Consider the following 18,848-nt stretch of genomic DNA (forward strand, 5'->3'; position numbering starts at 1 on the left):
GAGAGCCCTGGCAGATAAGACTATTACACTAAGAACCAGAGGGCTGTCTTCTCATCTGCTCTGTTCTTTATCCCACTTATTTTTACTCCTCTCCTTGAGGGATAAAAATCAAATGAGGGTCTGCAAATCAATCAAAGAATTCCAGGCTACTTTTTAAATAAAGACTTATTTATTTATTTTAAAGATAGAGAGAGAGAGACAGAGAGTGAAATCATGGGGGGGGGGTGGGGGAGGGGTAAAGATAGAGGGAGAGAGAGAATCTCAAGCAGACTTCCCACTGAATGCACAGCCTGATGCAGGGTTCCATTCTAAGATGTTGAGATCACCAGCTGAGCCGAAATCAAGAGTTGGATGCTTAACCGACTGAGCCCTAGAATTCCATGCTATTTTAATCCTACAGGACAATAAACGTTTGAGAATTTACTCTTACTCACCTGGCGCAAGGCACCATCCAGCTGCTGCTTCCTTTGTTCTGTTTTTTCCAAAACATTTTTCCAGCGTTGATTTAAAACCTCTAGCTTGTTCTGAAGGCTGCTTGCTTCTTCTCCTGCACTTGATTCAATTAGGTCATTTCCTGCTTTATTAACGGCTTCCACTGTGGACTGATGGGCTAATACATCATTTTGAAGCACCTGAAAATATTAAGATAACACTATGTTTACTAGCTCATCACATGTTAACATCGCTTTTCATGCAACTTTAATTTGCTGACTACTCATACCTTGCCAAAATAAACTGCATCAGGGCCTGTCATGTCTCCACTGCTACTGTATTCTAGAAAATTCCTGTCACCAATGTACGCTGCTTTTAACGACAACTGCTAAGTTTATGAAAATGAAAATCCTATATAAACTCACACCATGGGAATAAACATCTTTTCATGCAGGACAGTCTAACTAATCATTACTGCTTTTAACAAAGGTTTAAGACAGACATTACATAATTAAAAAAAAAATAATGATTCAAAATAAGTCCTAACTGCCTAATCAGATTTGGTTGGGCAATGACTATATAGACTATATATGACCATATAGACCGCATAGAGAGAAACGTTTTTTAAAGATTTATTTATTTTAGAGCTATAGGAAGAGAGAGTGTGTGAGGCTAAGGGGCAGAGGCAGAGGGAGATGCAGGCGCCCTGCTGAGCACAGAGCCCTGACATGGGGCATGATCCCAGGACCATGACCTGAACTGAAACCGAGCTGATGCTTAACTGACTGAGCAGCATTTCTCTCCCCAAGCAGGAGAGAAATTTAAATTAGAGTACAATTACTATAGGGAGATGTATGAAAGAAGGAACACTGAACCAAGAATACTAAAAAATTGTTTATCGTGACACTAAAGTGTCAAAAACCTTTCATTTTAATATAACAAACATGTAAAATTATTAAACATTTACTATTTGATAATCAAGGAAAATTTATATATGGTCAGAATTTAGGACCTAACCTTAGGTAAGATGCTTCTATTAATGTGAATGCTAAAGTTCTATGAAAGACTGTTGACTATCACAATAAACTACTGAACATAACCTGTTATTCATTAAGCCTATTGACTTAAGAGACAGAAAATTTTTTTTTCTCTTTTTCCTCTGAAAAAAAATTATGTATCTCACTTTTCCTGGCCAAGTCAATGGCTTTGGTCATTTGCACAAAGATCCTAACAACTGGGTTTCAGGATTTATTTTTCTAGACAAATGAACTTTATCATAATAAGGTAGAGGTCAGCTCTCAACCCCTGTGAGGTCTGCTCTGATGACCTACGCTAGAGATCACCTAAAGCCCAAAAGATGCCTCCTGCTTTCAGTTCGGGGCCCCCTGTGGTCAGCTCCATGCTTTTTTGTTCCCTAAACCCCTCGGGCTCTAAGGAGATAGGGAATTTTCTTTATTAAGAACTGTCAACCTTGGGGCGCCTGGGTGGCTCAGTGGGTTAAAGCCTCTGCCTTCAGCTCAGATCAGGTCATGATTCCAGGGTCCTGGGATTGTGCCCCACATCCAGCTCTCTGCTCATCAGGGAGCCTGCTTCCCCCTCTCTCTCTGCCTGCTTCTCTGCCTACTTGTGATCTCTGTCAAATAAATAAAATAAATAAATAAATAAAAGAGCTGTCAACCAAATGTCACAAAGATGACAATATAAAGTTGTTCTGAATGTATTTCAAGATTAAAATTTTTAATTTAAAGCTTTAAACAAGTGCAGACATATAAAAACCCTTGTAAACATAATAAATATTATTAAAGACTGATTCAGAAAGAAAAAGACTAAAGACACAGGAAGGCAGTGGGAATTAAGGGAGACACGGAGACTATGGAGCAAACTCCCACCTAGTGAGGGACACACAGGCAAACAGAAAAGATGTCTAATGTGCCAAACAAGCAGCAGGTGAGATACACGGAGATAAGGGTGACCAGAGGGAAAACACACACACAGCCTGCAGTGGAACATTTCGAGGCTATGACTTGTAGCCTTTCCCCAACAACCTTTAAAACTAGCCCATGTCAATCCAGTGACAAGGACAGTCAGGGATTTAACCCAATGTTTGCCATGCAGCCTTAAAACTTCACCAGAAGTTTCCCACCCTTGCTGTTCTTGACGACTGTCTTGAACCACAGAGAAAAAATTTTGATCATGATCTTTTAAAAAGTGTGTTTTTAAGTAGCTTAATTGTCAAACGTCAAATGTGGAACTGTACTAAAATCATAAACTTGAAAAATCCATCAAGAGGAAACCTACCACAAACAATCTGATGGCATTAAAAATGCAAAGAGAAATAGGACACGCAGCTACGTACGTGATGCTTGGCAAGTTCAATTTCAATGGCCTTAGGATCTCCTCCCACAGGTTTCTGCTCACTGAGCAGGCCCTCGGTGTGCGTCAGCCATGTCAACAGCTCATCCAGGGCGTGCTGGAACTGGCCCAGGGCTAACAGAGCCCCCTCCAGCTTATGCTACAAAGAAAGTGAAGAGGAAGAAAAGCCATATGAATTCGATATTATGAATGACATACCTTTATAAAAGTAACAAAGGCAAAAAAATCAGTTGAAAGCATATCCAATGAAGCCCAATCAACATATACAGTTTGAAACTCCTTGTGGTTAAAAAAGTCATGTGAGAAACAGGAAGAACTCTAATAAAATAAGACTTTAGGGGCCTTAAAACTTTAGGTACTTAATTATCTAATTTCTTTCAATAATGAGTTTACCTTAATATATGAACTTGAACTTTTCTAACTTCTGAATGAAAGTGTCAGGGTTTACCTGTCTGTTGATAATTCTTTCATCCAGACTATCCCATATCAACTTCAGCTCCATTAATGGGTCTTGAACAGTGTGTTTGTCACTCTCTTCTGTTACTTTCTTCAGCAAAAGCTCTGCTTGATGGTTCAGTCTCTCCATTTCTATCTGCTGTTGGTAGGCCTCGGACTTAAATTGCTATTTAAAAAAAAAAAGAGAGAGATATAAAGGAAATTTGTTTTAAATCAAAACTTCAAACAAAGAAATTCTATGGATTCAATATTTATTCTAATTCGTACTTCTTATAGTCAGGGAGGTGAAGAGAAAAATCTAACACAAAAGAATTATAAATTGAAAAAGATGAGAGAAGTCTTTTTTCTTTATTCAATGTTTTATGATGGAAAGGATTTCTATTTATAATTTTGATATTTCACACTTTTGTCCCCTATGGTAAAAAAAAAAAAGTAAGAAATTACAAGATTAATCTTATTTCTAATGTCTACATATACTCAATATGTGAGCTTTGAAATGAAAGAAAATAAAATAAAAAATAAAAACTCCCCCAAAATATCTCTAAGAAACCCAGGTTAACATTGCTTGCTCAAAAACATATATACATCTTGTATCCACTGAACATTTTATGTTTTCCATAGCTGTGCTGTGTTAATAGTTATTCCTACACCTCACCCACTGTTGACTCAGAATAACATTATTTTTTCTCCCAGCACTCACTAAACATGTATTTAATAATCTCGGTTTTGCCAACCAACACAGGTTAGCAAATGGTTGCTTGTAGGAGACTGTCCTTTCATAAAATATTTATTTTTAACCTGTAATAGTAAATCATTAAATAGTAAGTCATTAATGGCTAAACAGTTCCTTAATTCTTTTCAAGCATAAAAATAGTAATTAAAAAATACTAATTAAGGTATCATGAATACGTGCTTTCTTTTCACCAAGCCTGTAAAGAAAATAATTTTATTCTCAACTTAAGCTAAGGGCATAAAAGTGAGACCAGTTAGAGAACTGTCCCAAGGGTATCTGGCTAAGTGGAAGCACTGGGATGTAATGTCACACAATCTAATTTAAGAGAAAGCACTCTTAAGCAACCTGCTGTATGAAAAACTATTGAGATATGTAAATATCCAAAAGTGTACATCTGTGAATGTACATAAAGTATATCATATGTTTACTACATGATCACATATAGTTAAAGAAAAAAACTGCAATCTAATGATGGCAACCATAATAATTTCTAAATGAAATATTCTAAATTTTACTCAGAGATGAAAATGCTATAATTTTAAACCCAGGTAATAACTATATAAAAACATCTAGCAGAGTTTATTGAAAATAGTGTGATGTCTCTGTGGATGGAAACTTGAAATTAGGAAGGAAACAGCTGATCCCACTTGGATAAATCATCACCAGCACAGAGGAATTCAAAGAGGAAACAGTCCAGCCATTTTCACAGCTGGAGATCAAGAACCACAAAATCAAAAATTACAGAGGAAAGCAGATGGAAAACAACAAACATTTTTACAAAACAAACATTTTGGGAAATACTATTAGACCACGGATGTTTCTTTAGCCTGTTAGACTAAATGGATTACTCTGACCCCCTGAAGAAAACAAAAATGGTGCTATATGTGTACTGAGGGCAATGAAACACTCCTGAATAATGAAGTTATGAAAATCCCTATAGTCTGAGCTACATATGCATAAAACACACCCCCACACCCTACCCGCACCTCCCCCTCCTCACTGCATTCCCAACAGGAGGATATCTGAAAGGCTATAAATCAGATCTTAAGAGTAGTTGCCTCTGGGTACATAACATTTTGGGTGGCTTTAAAAAAGCCACTTTTTTTTTTTCCTCATTTGTATTTTCTGACTTTTCTATAATGAACAGGGGCTGATTTAATAATAAGACTGGTATTTTCTATCATTGAATGAGCATTTACATGCTGCTCATTTTGTACAAGCACCTTATTAAACCAGTTTCACAATCAAAATGTTAACTAATTATGTAAAATAAATTTGCATAAAGAATCCTATGAATAAAGAACATAAAATGCAGTCTTTGAAATTAATGAAGTCCACACATACCTTTAGCTCCTCAATCTGCTGCTTGACAGTTTCAAGATCTGTTCCAATTGGTGACATTGAAGCTAATTTACCACCCGCAATATCTACCCAGTCAAACACGGCCTGAAAAACACATTAGTCCACTAGTTATCAATGCATATGAAATTGTTATAACATCCCAAGTGTTACAGAAAAGTACAATCATAAATCTATACAGGTATTAAGGAATGAGCCCATTTTACCAATTAAGATGGTTCACCTAAATAAAAGCTACCATATGCTAAAAAAAGTTGTCCCAAATATGCAGTAAACATAACCTCCAATTCTGCATCCAAGTTTGCAAAGGAAATTCTTTTCTGAATAGAATCTTTTCTGAATAGAATACTAAGAACTTTCAAACACATGCATCTGAAAAAAAAGTTTTACAAATTCCAACACATGATATAGAATTCTCCATGCTTTCTTATGTCTAAGAGGCAGATGATGTAAAATACTGAAAGAAAAAGATTCAAATCCATCTGCTTATTCAAATAAGCAAAAAGTTTACTGTTTAGCACTTGAGCGAAATTGTTGGCCCAACTAAAGCCTGATATGTTATTTAGATTAGCATTAAAATCCTGCACCTACAGAGATTAATATTATGACCATTACTCTGAATTATAGCACAGACTGCACAATCTATTTTTCCTGTTCTTGTTAGGTAATGCAAACATTTCAGAAAGGCACAACTCACATTTCTTTCACATACTGAACACACAAAATCATAATGGACTTTAACAATGTTGCCAGACCATATAGAAGGAAACTATCTGGTATTTTTGGTTATCATTAAAAAACCTAAGAACTTAAGCAGCAATCTGGGAAATAAAATTTATTTTACTTCACAATCAAGCCCTGAAATGTCTAGAGCTTCTGGACCTTTAAGATCTAGCTCTAGTGGGGCACTGGGGTGGCTCAGTGGGTTAAAGCCTCTGCCTTCGGCTCCGGTCATGATCCCAGGGTCCTGGGATCGAGCCCCACATTGGGCTCTCTGCTCAGCAGGGAGCCTGCTTCCACCTCTCTCTCTCTCTCTGCCTGCCTCTCAGCCTACTTGTGATCTCTATCTGTCAAATAAATAAATAAAATCTTTAAAAAAAAAAAAAAGATCTAGCTCTAGCTAGCCCCAACTATTTAATAAATCAAGTGGCCCTTCATTTCCCACAGGTGATGCTACTAACCTCCAATGGGTCTTGTTTTTCTAGCAGGGGTAAGGACAGAGTATGAGTGCTGGTGCCTAGCCAGACCCCTCTGGCTAATGGCTCGGAGGCCCACAGTCTGCGACTGGCAGCAGTGCCATCGCTTAGCCATGGAGAGGGCACAACTCAGTCACTTACCAATAGTTCAGGAAAATTATGACCTGGTTTCACAAACGGAGGGCTGGAGTCCGATTAGTTACTGGCCTTTGAAACCTAACCAATAAATTATCTCTCTGGTTGAAAAGTGGGGGAAGGAGTAAAGTTATATAAGATATAATTTGTAGTGAAGTTTTTCATACATTTCCAAAGTTCAAAACACTTTCAGCTGGCATAAAGCCTGGCTTGTGATATTTATTTTTACAAATATAGAAATGAAATGGCACAATAAAAAGGAAAAGATGTTCTCATCTGAGCCTTAAAAATAATATTCACTTGGTTATGGAAATACGCAGAAGGGCTTTTTCCATACGGTAGGAGGATTGACAGACTCAGTGCTGGCCAGCCTATTAGGAAATGGAATAAGGCTGAAGAAGGTAGGGAGAGAAACGCCCCTGAGCTGGCTGGCCTCATCTGACAAGGCGATTATTCATTAAAAAAAAAAAAAACTGAAGGAGAGCCCTTACGGGATGTGAAAAACAACTATGGAAAGGAATTATGTATATGGAAAAGAAGAATAGCATTTTACATTTTACACAACAGATTATGAGCTAATAAAACAGAAATCTATTTTAGTTCACGGGGAACACTGGCTTCAAATCAAATTTCTTTACTTCTGACTTTAGTTAAACTTAGTGATATTTTTAGATAGTGTTTACTCCTTTCATCTTACTCCACTCAACTTCAGAACAGAATTCTGACGCGGTTCCATCTCACTGTCTGGTGCTAAACCATTACAATGTTTTAAACAGTAAAATTTTTCTTTTCAAAGCAAATTTCACATGTGTATAAACATGCTTAGATGTCTCTGTACATCTACACAGATCTCAAGAACTACCTTCTAGAAGGCAAACCACGAATGACAGTAGACGAGGCTGTTGCCTGCACACTGGCAGCCCTAGGGCAGTGTCTATGTGGGCCTCTGCAGACCTCAGTCACAGGCCTCCTCCCCTCGGCAGCCCCGCCGTGACCCCCTCACCTGCAGTCCGTCCTGGTACTGGACGGCAGTCTGCATCGCCTCCTCGAGCTTGTCCACCCGGTCTTTCCAAGCCTTATTTAGAGAATCCCAGGCTGAATTTAACTACAACATAAATATTAGAACTCTTTTAGTATCATTTGTTAAGTTTTCAACTCCTTCTATCAAATATGCTTTAGTTATACAAGATCTCTTTAAAAATGCATTCTAGCAAGAGAAGGAAATATGCTAGTTGTACCTCATCTATACTCTTCTTGACAATGGGTTTATCGGGTTCCCCACATGCAGCAATGAGTTCAGAACCCAAGTTAATAACTATATCCAGCTCTTCCTGTAGTCCATCTATTTCTTCCTTTATGGCCTACAATAAAAAATAATTTTTTGAGCAAAAACACACTGGAACTAAAAAGATACACACAAAGACATTAATGAGACTTATTTCTAGGAGGTGGGGTTATGATCAATTTTCTTCTTTCTCTCTTCCAAGCTTCTGCAATAATTTTTTTCAATAAGAAGAAATATTTTCAAGAAAAAACAGTGTTCTTTGTAACAGACATCAAATGTTTATTATGAAAACAACATTTAAGGCATTACTTCTATGTAACAAATACCACAAACCAGCTCCTTTAAATATTAATAACAATGAAAAGTGTAGAAACATATTTTGTTTTCCAAACAGAGCAGTTTGGCAGTATTCATTTAACTTGGAGTTAAGTGATCAAAAAAAGAAAAATCGAAAAAAACCCTACCTCCTCCCCCCACACAGCAAAACCAAGCTTACAGATACAGAGAACAGATTGGTGGTTGCTGGAGTCAGGGGACAGGAGAAGGAGAAATTGGCAAAAGGGGTCAAAATGTACAAATTTCCAGTTTTTGAGAAAGAAGTCATGGAAATACAATGGTGACTGTTGTTAATACTACTGTGCCATATACGTGAAAGTTGCGAAGAGTAAATCATAAAGAATAAAATAAAATCACAGAACAAAATAAATGTAAGTAAAGTATGAGTTTGAAAACTTCATACAAATTAACGTACTCCTTAGTAGATTTAGGATAATCTAGCTCTGGATTAAATTTTACGTCATTTCCCTAGGACTTGTAAGCTACCAAAAAAAAAAAAAAGATGAAAATGCAGTGTTTTACTTTTGCCTTCATTTTCTTGGTTAAATATATTTATTTGTTTGAGAAACACTTAAGGAGCATAAACAGGCCCTAAACTGGGCATTGGTTGTACGAATGGATAGGGCCATTCCACTCAAGGAAACGAATATGCAAAGGTACAGAGACCAGAAGGTGCACACCCCAGTGCTGGGGGAGCCCCTTTCTAATGAAGGAGCAGCAGGACAAAACGGCTTCGCGAGGATGCGAGAGGCCAGTCCACAGTTGCAGGAGGCCGCGGAGGCCTCTGAGGGTTTTGAAGCAGCAATCGGTGAGAGTGGATCTGGAGAGAAGACTGATGGCACGTCTGCAGGCCTGACAAGGAAAGAGCTCCGCAGGTAGGGCGACCACTCTGGAGGACTTCAGGAGCCAAAGATGGAGCTAACAAGGCCCTGAAATAAGGCAGTGGCAGTGGGGTTGAAGAGAAACTTAAAAAATATATAAAAGTGAAATCTGTGGGTATAACCTATATCCTACTACGTCACCAAGCACTCCACTTTCAGAATGAAATATAAATTTGAATAGAGCAATTCTGAATATTTATCAGAGGAATCCAGGTTTCATTATGCCACAACTTATTTTATTTTTAAAGGAGGTCTTCTGCTTACCTCTGCTGCCTCTTGTTGCTGTTTAACTACTGAGGGATCGATTCCAGGATCCTCTAGATCCCGGATGAAATCTTGTGTATCTTTAGTGGTTACTACCAATGACATGTGATCACACCAGAATTTTTCTGCTAATTCCATTACATCCAGTAGTTTGGCCTCCCTTTCTTCCACCAGTGTGTGTATGTTCTCCCAAATGAAAACCATTTGGTCAAGCTTATCCTGAACAGCTATAACAAAACATAGTATCAAAAAGGCAATATGTTAGTGCCATATAAGCAACCAAGTCAAATGCTTTAGTTCACATGGCAACAGTGATTCAATCTCCCAAGTATCCAAAACTGGATCCAATTTTGGTTGACCCCAGTCTATTGGGTAATGCTAGGCTCAACACAACATATTCCAGACAAATGCAAGACCTCAGAGTATCCTACCCCTCTCGAACCAAGGCTCTTTTTGACAAAAGCAGATGCTCAAAGTCAAGTGAGCTCAGAGTAGACCAAAGTTTACCAAGTTTCAAGTTCACCAAGGCTGACCTTAATTCCAAAGAAAATGACATAACCATCTAAGCTCTCCAAATCAGGAATAACAATGTCTGTTCAATTCTAGGAATATAACAATGTAGGATATGTATTTTGGGCTTGTTTCTAGAGTACTCTTATCATAAACTTCCACTAATCTATGTGTACGCCTTTCCTTCGACCCACCCAGCTCCTATCTTTAAGATGGTTGGCTAAGGTCGTGGTTGCCATTTCTGCGGCTATGGGACTACCCATTCTGGGGTACCCATTCTGTAAAGTAGAGTGTGATTAGTAATGAGGGGGAAAAAAACCCTAGATTTGGTGTTATTAGCACCATCCTTTAAACATCTGGTTTAAAAGTCCCAGAGAACACATGGCTTTTGCATAATGGCACGTTGTATCTGTAACTGATTCCACAAACATAGGAAAACACAAATGAGGGATTTATGTACACAGCCCTTCAACCCCATGGGTAATACCTTTTCTAAAATTATTATGCAATTTACTGTCAGTAAACAGCATGAACATTTAGATTTATTTTAAAAGTAAAGCTCAATTGTTTCCTTATTCTGAAATTATTACCTCTGGCAGATATGTCTTTATCAGTGCCCTCAGATCTTGCGATCATTTCTTCTCCCCGCTTTTTAAGAGTTTCATACAATGGCTGTAGCTTCTCCATGTCCACTGACACATTCTTATTCTCACTGATCTGCTCCTTAATCTTCTCCACCTCAGCTGAGATTGAAGGTGGCTGCCTCAAACGCTCCACGATGCGTTCCAGGCTCTCAAGGATCTGGTCTATCTTGTCATGGAACTAGAAGTAAATCAAAGGGATCACTTATAGGGAAAAGACTTGTGATATCAAAAATGAAATTTAAATGGAAAAAAACCCATCTATTTAATGTCTCAATCAAGAATTAGATCTTCGATTGTCTGTTAACACACCCACCCAGTTGAGTGTATTTGTTACCAAACAGGATGGGTTAATGTATAATTGGACAACCTGGTATCAGTGTCTTACCCATCACTTCATTTTATCATATTTAAATGAATTTTAAAAATTAAGTCCAATAAACTGTGTTTTTCTATCAAGACTGTTTTGTTTTTTACTCATTACTTTGATACCCTAAAACGTTATATTATTAAGTATAAGATTCATGAACATTTTTGATGAGAATAAAGGTATTTCTTAAGATATAAATTTCCTGTATTGAAAAACGTTAAAAAACGAAACAGAAACAAAAGGCCCCCTGATCCTGTAACAGAAGTTAGAACTTCATTCATGTTCAAACACATGATCAAATTCATGAAAGCATTTTAAAGATCTGTCTGCAAAGGTACCCCAGACAATAAAGCAAAGTTATAAAAACTCACTCAAGTTCTACACTACCTTCAATATTAAAGGAATCATCACTCAGGATTCCATAAAACAGACCACTCTAATGTTAGTGCATCTAACAATTAAAGTCCAACTCTGAAAATGGAAAATCTGTTGGTAATTTCAAATTCAATTTCTCGAAAAAAAGTATTTTCAAAAGGGAAAAATACCAGTTTCCAACTTCATATTTTTTTCCTTCTTACTCAGTACTCACAGTCTTTCTTCTTATTGCCTTCTTGGGAGTGTCTCGTTAATAATGATAATAACATTTTCTTTTAGCTCTCCCAGAGGCATCTACTGTGGATGGACACTTCTTTAAATATCTGGGCAGTGACGACAACCATATGTTTCTTAAGTCACTGAGAATTATTTTGCATTCTATCTACAGCAGGCAAAGAAATATAAGGAGTGGACCAACCAAATACCACCTTTAAGGAGCCAAAACATCCATACTCAGATTTAATGTAGTGAAATAATTTTGTTTGAACTTTAATCAGAAGATCCAAGAAAATGTGTTTCCATGCTCTTCTGTTTGGAAGAACTCAATCACCTTTCTGGTGCAAATGATTACCTGAGTAGACTGAGAAATAGCTTCATCCAACGCCACGGCCCGCTTTTTGACATCCTCTTTAATTTGACTGTAAAGGGTGTCAGCTGCCACGTACTTCTCTTGGATAGAAAAGCCTTCGCCTGGGCTCAATTCCAGTAACTGTGGCCCAGTTTTGTTCATCTTATCTATATGAGGCTTGTGTTCGGCTATCAACTCTCGCAGTTGCTATAACAAACCAAACAGCTTCTCAGTATCTCAGGGTCACGCCTCCATATTACAGCTGTCTACATGCCCAATGCATCCAGCTGGCAAGAAACACCAAACACCCTCCCCATCACAAGGCATTTAACACAGGATGCCTCATACTGCTCTTGGCCAGCAAGAGATGCCCTGACAGAAAGAATAAACAACAGTCTGGTCATGTCAAAGTCTCTTTAAGGATAACATACAAAAATGCTGGTTGACTGAAATAATCGCAGTTCATTTTGCCTTTCCCATGAAGAGCAGTACACTTAGACAAGGGTCTATTACATAAAAGAATTATGAAATCACTATATCCCCAACCTATAACAACCAAGCCATAATTCTCGGTAGTCCCTTTCTATACACTCAGGATAAATGCAAAAATTTAAAGTGGAGGAAGGAAGAAAGAGAAGGAAGGAAAAGGAAAGAAGTTCAGCTGAGGGTAGACATAATGCAGGGAGAAAAAACTATACATAAAGGTAAGTTAAGGGGATATTAGCCCACAAGGCATTGTAATTATATATAGTTAAACTAATTCAAGATGTACACGTATGCATTACTTTATATATACCTAAGTATAAATCTATTCTATTATGTCATATATGTCACATATATGATATGTATGATATATACATACAAATGAATCTATCTGTACTTATTTTAAAATGCTAAAAGCTACAGGGTAATCAATCTATTAGATACACAGCTATATAATGAGCATTATTTGTAAAGCACATTTAAAGAAAAATATATGACACGTTTTGCATGAGGTCATCTAATTAAGAGATACAATGATATTTACACTAGTGAGTGTGTGTAATCCAGGTGGAGCCCCCATTCCTTATAGGGAGACAAATAAATCTGGAATAAATATACTCCACAGAACTTGGGGCCTCCACTGAGTAGTTTCTCTTGGGCCAAATCCAAAGGCACATCCATCTTTGCTTCCAGGTTTCCCTGTGGCACTGAGGAACCTTCCATTTGTACCGTGTTACTGATTAGGTTTCATAAGCAGAAATTCCTTACCCTCACCAAAAGGTGTATCTCCTTCTATTTTGCTACTCAGGCCCCACCATAAATTTCTCTGAGAGAAATTATATTCAGGAGATATAACCTAGAAAAAAACTACCAATCTTCTCCCACAAATAGTTTCATTTCTAAAATTCATCAAAAAGAATCAACAAGATGGCCACATAACTCTAGATTTTTATTTAAAGTGCTCACTAAAATCAGTCATATAAATTATTTTGAAAATCCCTATGGAAATTGGTACATTACATCATCAACAATCCCCAAACTATTTTTGAAGTTTTTCTGAAGGCCATCTCAAAACTCTTGAAAAAGAGCTAAATAAACATAAATTCAATTAAAAAAAAAAGAACAGGGGTGGTCCAAATCTAACCTGCTGCCCATGAGAATGTGGGAGGGTCATGTCTACGATCTAGCTCCTGAGGGGTCCAGGCTGAGATGTTCTTATTTTTGTTTTCTGTTATTAGACCACCTAGTAATGCTGCCTTAAAGAATGGAGGTGGTAAGGGTAGTATCAGCTAATAGACAGTCCCACAAAAAAGGAATGTATATATATGTTCTGGTTTCACGACTCAGCAAGGCATCATTGGAAAACCAGCTTACACTTGGAGGTATCAAGAGACTCTCAGGTAAAATGAGAGATCTCTGCTCATTTTAGATCTTTAATGAGAGATTTCCTGAGTTTCCCAGCATCTAGGGAGGTCTCATTTGTGCAGCACCACCAAAGGACACCTTAGTTTGGGACTTACTGAGATGACCCATTTTTAGGCCATTCCTCTTCTAGATGTGTAGTAGTACTAGATGTCTACCTGGGTGTACGCGTGAAGAAAGAGACCAGTAGGAGATGTCTTTTGCCTCAGATGTAACAAAATGATTCTTGGCAACATCATTCCATAACAGTCCAGTCACGTTCACGTTATATGTACTTAGTGTGACCTCAAAACACCTACCATAGAGTAATTGGCTCTTGGAGCCATTTTTTATTCCTGATTAGAATGAAGCTCAAGATGAGGCTGGGGAGCTACAGAAGAAATGCTGTTCTAGAAGGCTGTAAATATTATGAATAATTTTGTTGAATAATTTGAAGACTTGGCTACAAAGTTTTATAGTTCCTTTATATAAGAAACTGTAAATTTGACAGCTGAAAGGTTATGCTAAAAAGAGAGTAAATTCAATTTTGAAATTTAATAATAATTCAGTAATAACCTTTCCATTATCTGATATTAGGAAGAAGCATAGCTACTCAAATCCCCCTTCAGAATAGAAGGAATCTGCAGAACATTTTATATTAGAAGTTATTCAGTGGATAGGCATCAGGATTTCTGCCACAAATAAACCTTTATATCAAAATTAAATTCAATTCTTCATAATTTTTAAGTCTTTCTCCTGCTGATGTAGATAGAACTCAGTAAAATTTCCATTTTACATTAAAGTATTGACTAAAGCTCTTGTAAACAAATAGAGATATTCTTCAATGGCAGTAGATTAAAAAAGTCAATAAACAAAATTAATAAGAAGCGTGGCATGTCCTTCAAACAATGATGTAATATACCAAGTTAAACTTTGCGCACATGCATGCGCACACACACACGCGAACAGTCTCAGTGTACAATTTGTATAGATCTGGGAGAGAGCAACTAGGTTCCTAAGTCCATAAACAGCAAGAACTCCAGATTTTTTCTGATAGTCTTGAGTCCTCTCTCAAACCCTTCCCAAATTTCAAGCAATGTTAATATTAAAGTAACTGCTGAAATGAGGGCTTCGTAATGCCATTTTATTTATGTTTAAAACATGAGGCATTTATAGATGTAAATACACTCTCTAGTTTACTAGAGAGCAAAAACCATCAAAACAGTAAGAAAAAAGGGGAAACAACTTGTCTTCATACTTCAGCATTTTTCCTTTTCATTGAGCTAGCTTTTACATTATTTGTGCTTTGACATATTGTTACATTGTTCATCTCCTCCGAGCTCAGTGGTCTAGTCTGTATAATGCTGCTTTGATATATTCCTACTCTTTGCTTATATTCTAGATGGCTCCAACCAATACATATGAAGTATAAAACTAAGTCAACATATGTAAATTAAAAACAATTCAATACGCATAAATGGGAAGTACTTCAAAAGCATATTTCTCTAACATTTTAACATGGGAAATTAGTTTGTACCAGAATAGTTTATACTTCATACCACTCACTCTAGGAAAGCTGTGATACAATTGATGGCATACACAATGAGTCTCCTCACTGTAACCCTGGAAAACAATAGGTAAGCAACTCTGAGGAAAACAACTGTGCAGACCAGAATAGGATATTGTTAAAATCTCCACTGAACTGCATTAAAAAGGACCATGACAGTTCTCCCTTTGGCAGCACATGTACTGAAAAACACCATCACAGTCACAATTCTCTTCTAATGGGGATTACAACAACCTTCTAATATCAAGCTTACCCGATGCTCTTCCTGCTGTTGTCTTAGAGTCTCATATTCAAGGGCTGGGGCAGGAAGTTGAGAGATGATTCTTTGTGTTTCTGTCAGCCATGGCCAAAGCTCTTCATAGGTTTCCCAAAACTGGTTAACCAGGGACTGTGCCCTTTCTAGCTGTAGATACCTCTCTGAGTTCACCTGGCAGATGGCATCATAGTTCTTCAACACTTTGTCCAGTTTTTTCTAGAAAATAAGAGAATGAAACGTGTTCAGCTGGCCAAGCAGGCAAAGACCTCAGGAACTCCAGAATGCTTTTTCCAGCACTAAATGCCTAGTGCAAAGCAGGTACTCAATAAATGTATGTTTAGTGAATAAATCATTAAAGCCTATTTAGATTGTAACCAGTTCTGTGTATAAGATTTCATTTTAATTAGAATTAAAAAGACCCTTCAAGGGGCACCTGGCTGGCTTAGTCAGTAAAGCATGTGACTCTTGATCTCAGGTTTGTAAGTCTGAGCCCCATCTTGAGTGTAGAGATAACTTAAAAATAAAACCTTAAAACAAACAAACAAAAAGATCCTTTAGGTTCATCCATATTGTTGCACATGGCATGATTTCCTTCCTTTTTAAGGTTAATAATATTCTACTAAATGCTAATGTTGTGTTCTTGCCTCAATTTTAAAAAATTTCCCCTTATATATGTAAAAAATAGCAAAAACGTGGAATACGTTTTTAAAATACAACAATTAGAGATTAAGCTAATAAATTATGGTCTCTTCACACAATGGATTTTTACGTCAACATCAAAAATCATGGGATTCAATGACAGAGAACCACCCCCACCTCCAAATACTAGGTGACAAAACTCAAGATATAAACAAATAAATAGCCTCAAGTTTATGAATAAGACACTGAGCTTCCCAAACATAATTAACAAAATTCTTCAACTATCCATCTAGGTCTTGTTGCTCCTTTAAGGTTGGAAAACAGATCTCATATGAGTCTAGCAACATTAACATTACTTTGTAGCCAAAAATAAGGACTATCTTTCACAAATGAAATTGTAAGAGGAACTACTAGTCAACAAAATTAATTACATATATTAGACTCAGAGTAGAACATTATATTATACACTATGTTTTGTGGGCTGGTCACAGTGAATAGACTATGGCATAAATTCACATCATAAACCAAGAGCAAAAGATAGAGCACAATAGTAATCTAATAAACTCCAGAATGGCACAGAAATTATTTCATCATGACCAGCATTTTTCATGTCAAGATCTTTGTAAAAATAATAAAGGAAATGTTAAATTACAAATAAGCAAATTTCCAGAAGAAACAGAAGAAGATGTACCAGTATACAGTTACATTCTATTCCTTTGTCTATGCTATACCTTAAAAGCAACACCTACTCTGAAATGTGATCTTAGGCACAGACTTTTATGTAATTTTTTTTTTACTGTGGGATATTTTCCTACCAGATGCATTCATACACATTAATTTCTTTAGTCTGCTCAGATGTCTGAATTTGAATGGAATTAAACATTTTTACTTGTGGCTGATTTTTCATCAATTTAAAAGATTATTAAAAATGCATAAAGTAGATGCTTTCTTAATTATTCAGCTCATTGTTTTTCCTATACAACTTACTGAAATTCTATACAGAATGGATCTCAGCCTTAGAGAAAACGAGGTATTTTGAAGCATATAAACAAGAGTTGACATATCTAGTAACAGTTTATACTGATAGTAATGTAAGTAATACAGCCAACATTAATCGAATGTCTAATGTGTGCCAGTCATTCAAGGACACAAACCTTAATATTACCACCTATTTAAAAAAAATCATCCCCATGGTGATTCCCTTAAGGGATATTCCTTTTACTGTCACTCTATAAGCTTGAAAAATGCCTTATTTAAATCTAACGATTTAGCTGTCTAAATGGCAGCTGTGGATAAAGGAAATGTGCTTCCCTTGGACTGAGAGCTTAACGCAGGCCATTTACTCAAGAGTCTCACAACCAGTCACACAGACCAGATTATACCTTCATTGATTGCTTTTCCTCTTCACTGCAGGTGGCCATGATTTTATGTCCAGATTTAACAAGTTCATCAATAATATCCTTGTGTCGCAAAATCTCCATGGTGAATGTCTGTGATTTACCAAAATAAAGATTAAGAAGAGAGAGAGTGTATGACTAAAATGAAAACAATCAGGCAAAGTCGTTAAAAATACCAAGTTATGCTAGAGGGGTCTTGCAAAGTAAATCATACAAGCACATTGTCTAGACTTGGGGCCACACTAACAAATAATTCTGATATAATTGGAAATTCACCTTTTGAAGCTGCAGCTGAGCAGAGGTCTGCTCTTGCTCAAGCCTGATGTCACCCAGAGACATCAATTTCTTTTCAGTCTCAGCAATCCAGGATAACTCGGCATCAGCTGCCTGGTCAAACTAAACAAAAGATAAATACTTAGGTCAGTAAGTTCCTATAACTGGTGCCAGAAAAATACTTCTCTACATTTCTTTCAAATATCCTAATTCTGACACAAGCGGAAAATTTGAGCTTCTCTCTTTGTGGCATCCTGAAACAGTTTATGAGGATGACTAAAATCATAAAGAAAGGAGAACTTCCAGCAGAGTAATTAAACACAAGCTCTTCAAAGGCACTGGATGCATAACACAGCGTTAATGATTTTAGGAGTGCTCTCTGTTGCCTTCTTTTTGGGTAATCAGAAGACTCTTCTGATTACCCAAATTGAACGGCTCCAGAAGTCAATAGCTGCATCAATCGTGGCACCCATCACTTTAATCCACATGACAGGCGGGCAGCATCCTGCTTTCCACATACAGGACTCCTAGCAAAACTCATGAAATATTCGCATGTATTTACCATATTATGTGTGCATAAATGTATGTGCAAAGTATGTTCCTTTATGCAGAGTAAACCCCCAAATATTTCACGTATAATTTTTTTTACATCTCATTTAAGAACAGCAAAAACCACTTCTAAGAGTATTCTTAAATTGTCTAAGAGGTTTCATTTTCCTGATCTTAACAATTCATGGCAGAAATTCATATAGTACAGAAAAATATACAGAAGAAAATTAAAACCTGGAGTTAATACTGTTGGTATTTTAGTGAATTTTATTCCAAAAGTTGAAAAAGATTTATGAAAGTCCAGGATAAGACTGTATAAACAGTTTCATATCCTGCTGTTTCATTTATTATGAACTCATAGTCTTTTAA

The 18,848-nt window shown here is 36.8% G+C and overlaps 1 protein-coding gene across 16 annotated transcripts in view; it reads right to left on the reverse strand.

Moving 5' to 3' along the window:
• The window catches only part of DST (dystonin), a 469,472-nt gene that overhangs the window by 37,484 nt on the left and 413,140 nt on the right, over window positions 1–18,848 (reverse strand). For all 16 annotated transcript variants that reach the window (XM_082731256.1, XM_082731255.1, XM_082731253.1 and 13 more), the window contains 12 exons: window positions 17,934–18,053; window positions 17,643–17,750; window positions 15,619–15,837; window positions 11,918–12,121; window positions 10,551–10,782; window positions 9,451–9,677; window positions 7,923–8,045; window positions 7,688–7,789; window positions 5,339–5,440; window positions 3,254–3,427; window positions 2,789–2,944; window positions 435–632 (listed from right to left, as the gene is read on the reverse strand). In XM_082731256.1, the coding sequence (XP_082587382.1) occupies window positions 435–632; window positions 2,789–2,944; window positions 3,254–3,427; window positions 5,339–5,440; window positions 7,688–7,789; window positions 7,923–8,045; window positions 9,451–9,677; window positions 10,551–10,782; window positions 11,918–12,121; window positions 15,619–15,837; window positions 17,643–17,750; window positions 17,934–18,053 (1,965 nt within the window). The remainder of the gene's footprint in view (window positions 1–434; window positions 633–2,788; window positions 2,945–3,253; window positions 3,428–5,338; window positions 5,441–7,687; window positions 7,790–7,922; window positions 8,046–9,450; window positions 9,678–10,550; window positions 10,783–11,917; window positions 12,122–15,618; window positions 15,838–17,642; window positions 17,751–17,933; window positions 18,054–18,848) is intronic.

Source organism: Mustela nivalis (assembly GCF_964662115.1).
Source record: "Mustela nivalis genome assembly, chromosome: 5".
Taxonomy (NCBI): Eukaryota; Metazoa; Chordata; class Mammalia; order Carnivora; family Mustelidae; genus Mustela; species Mustela nivalis.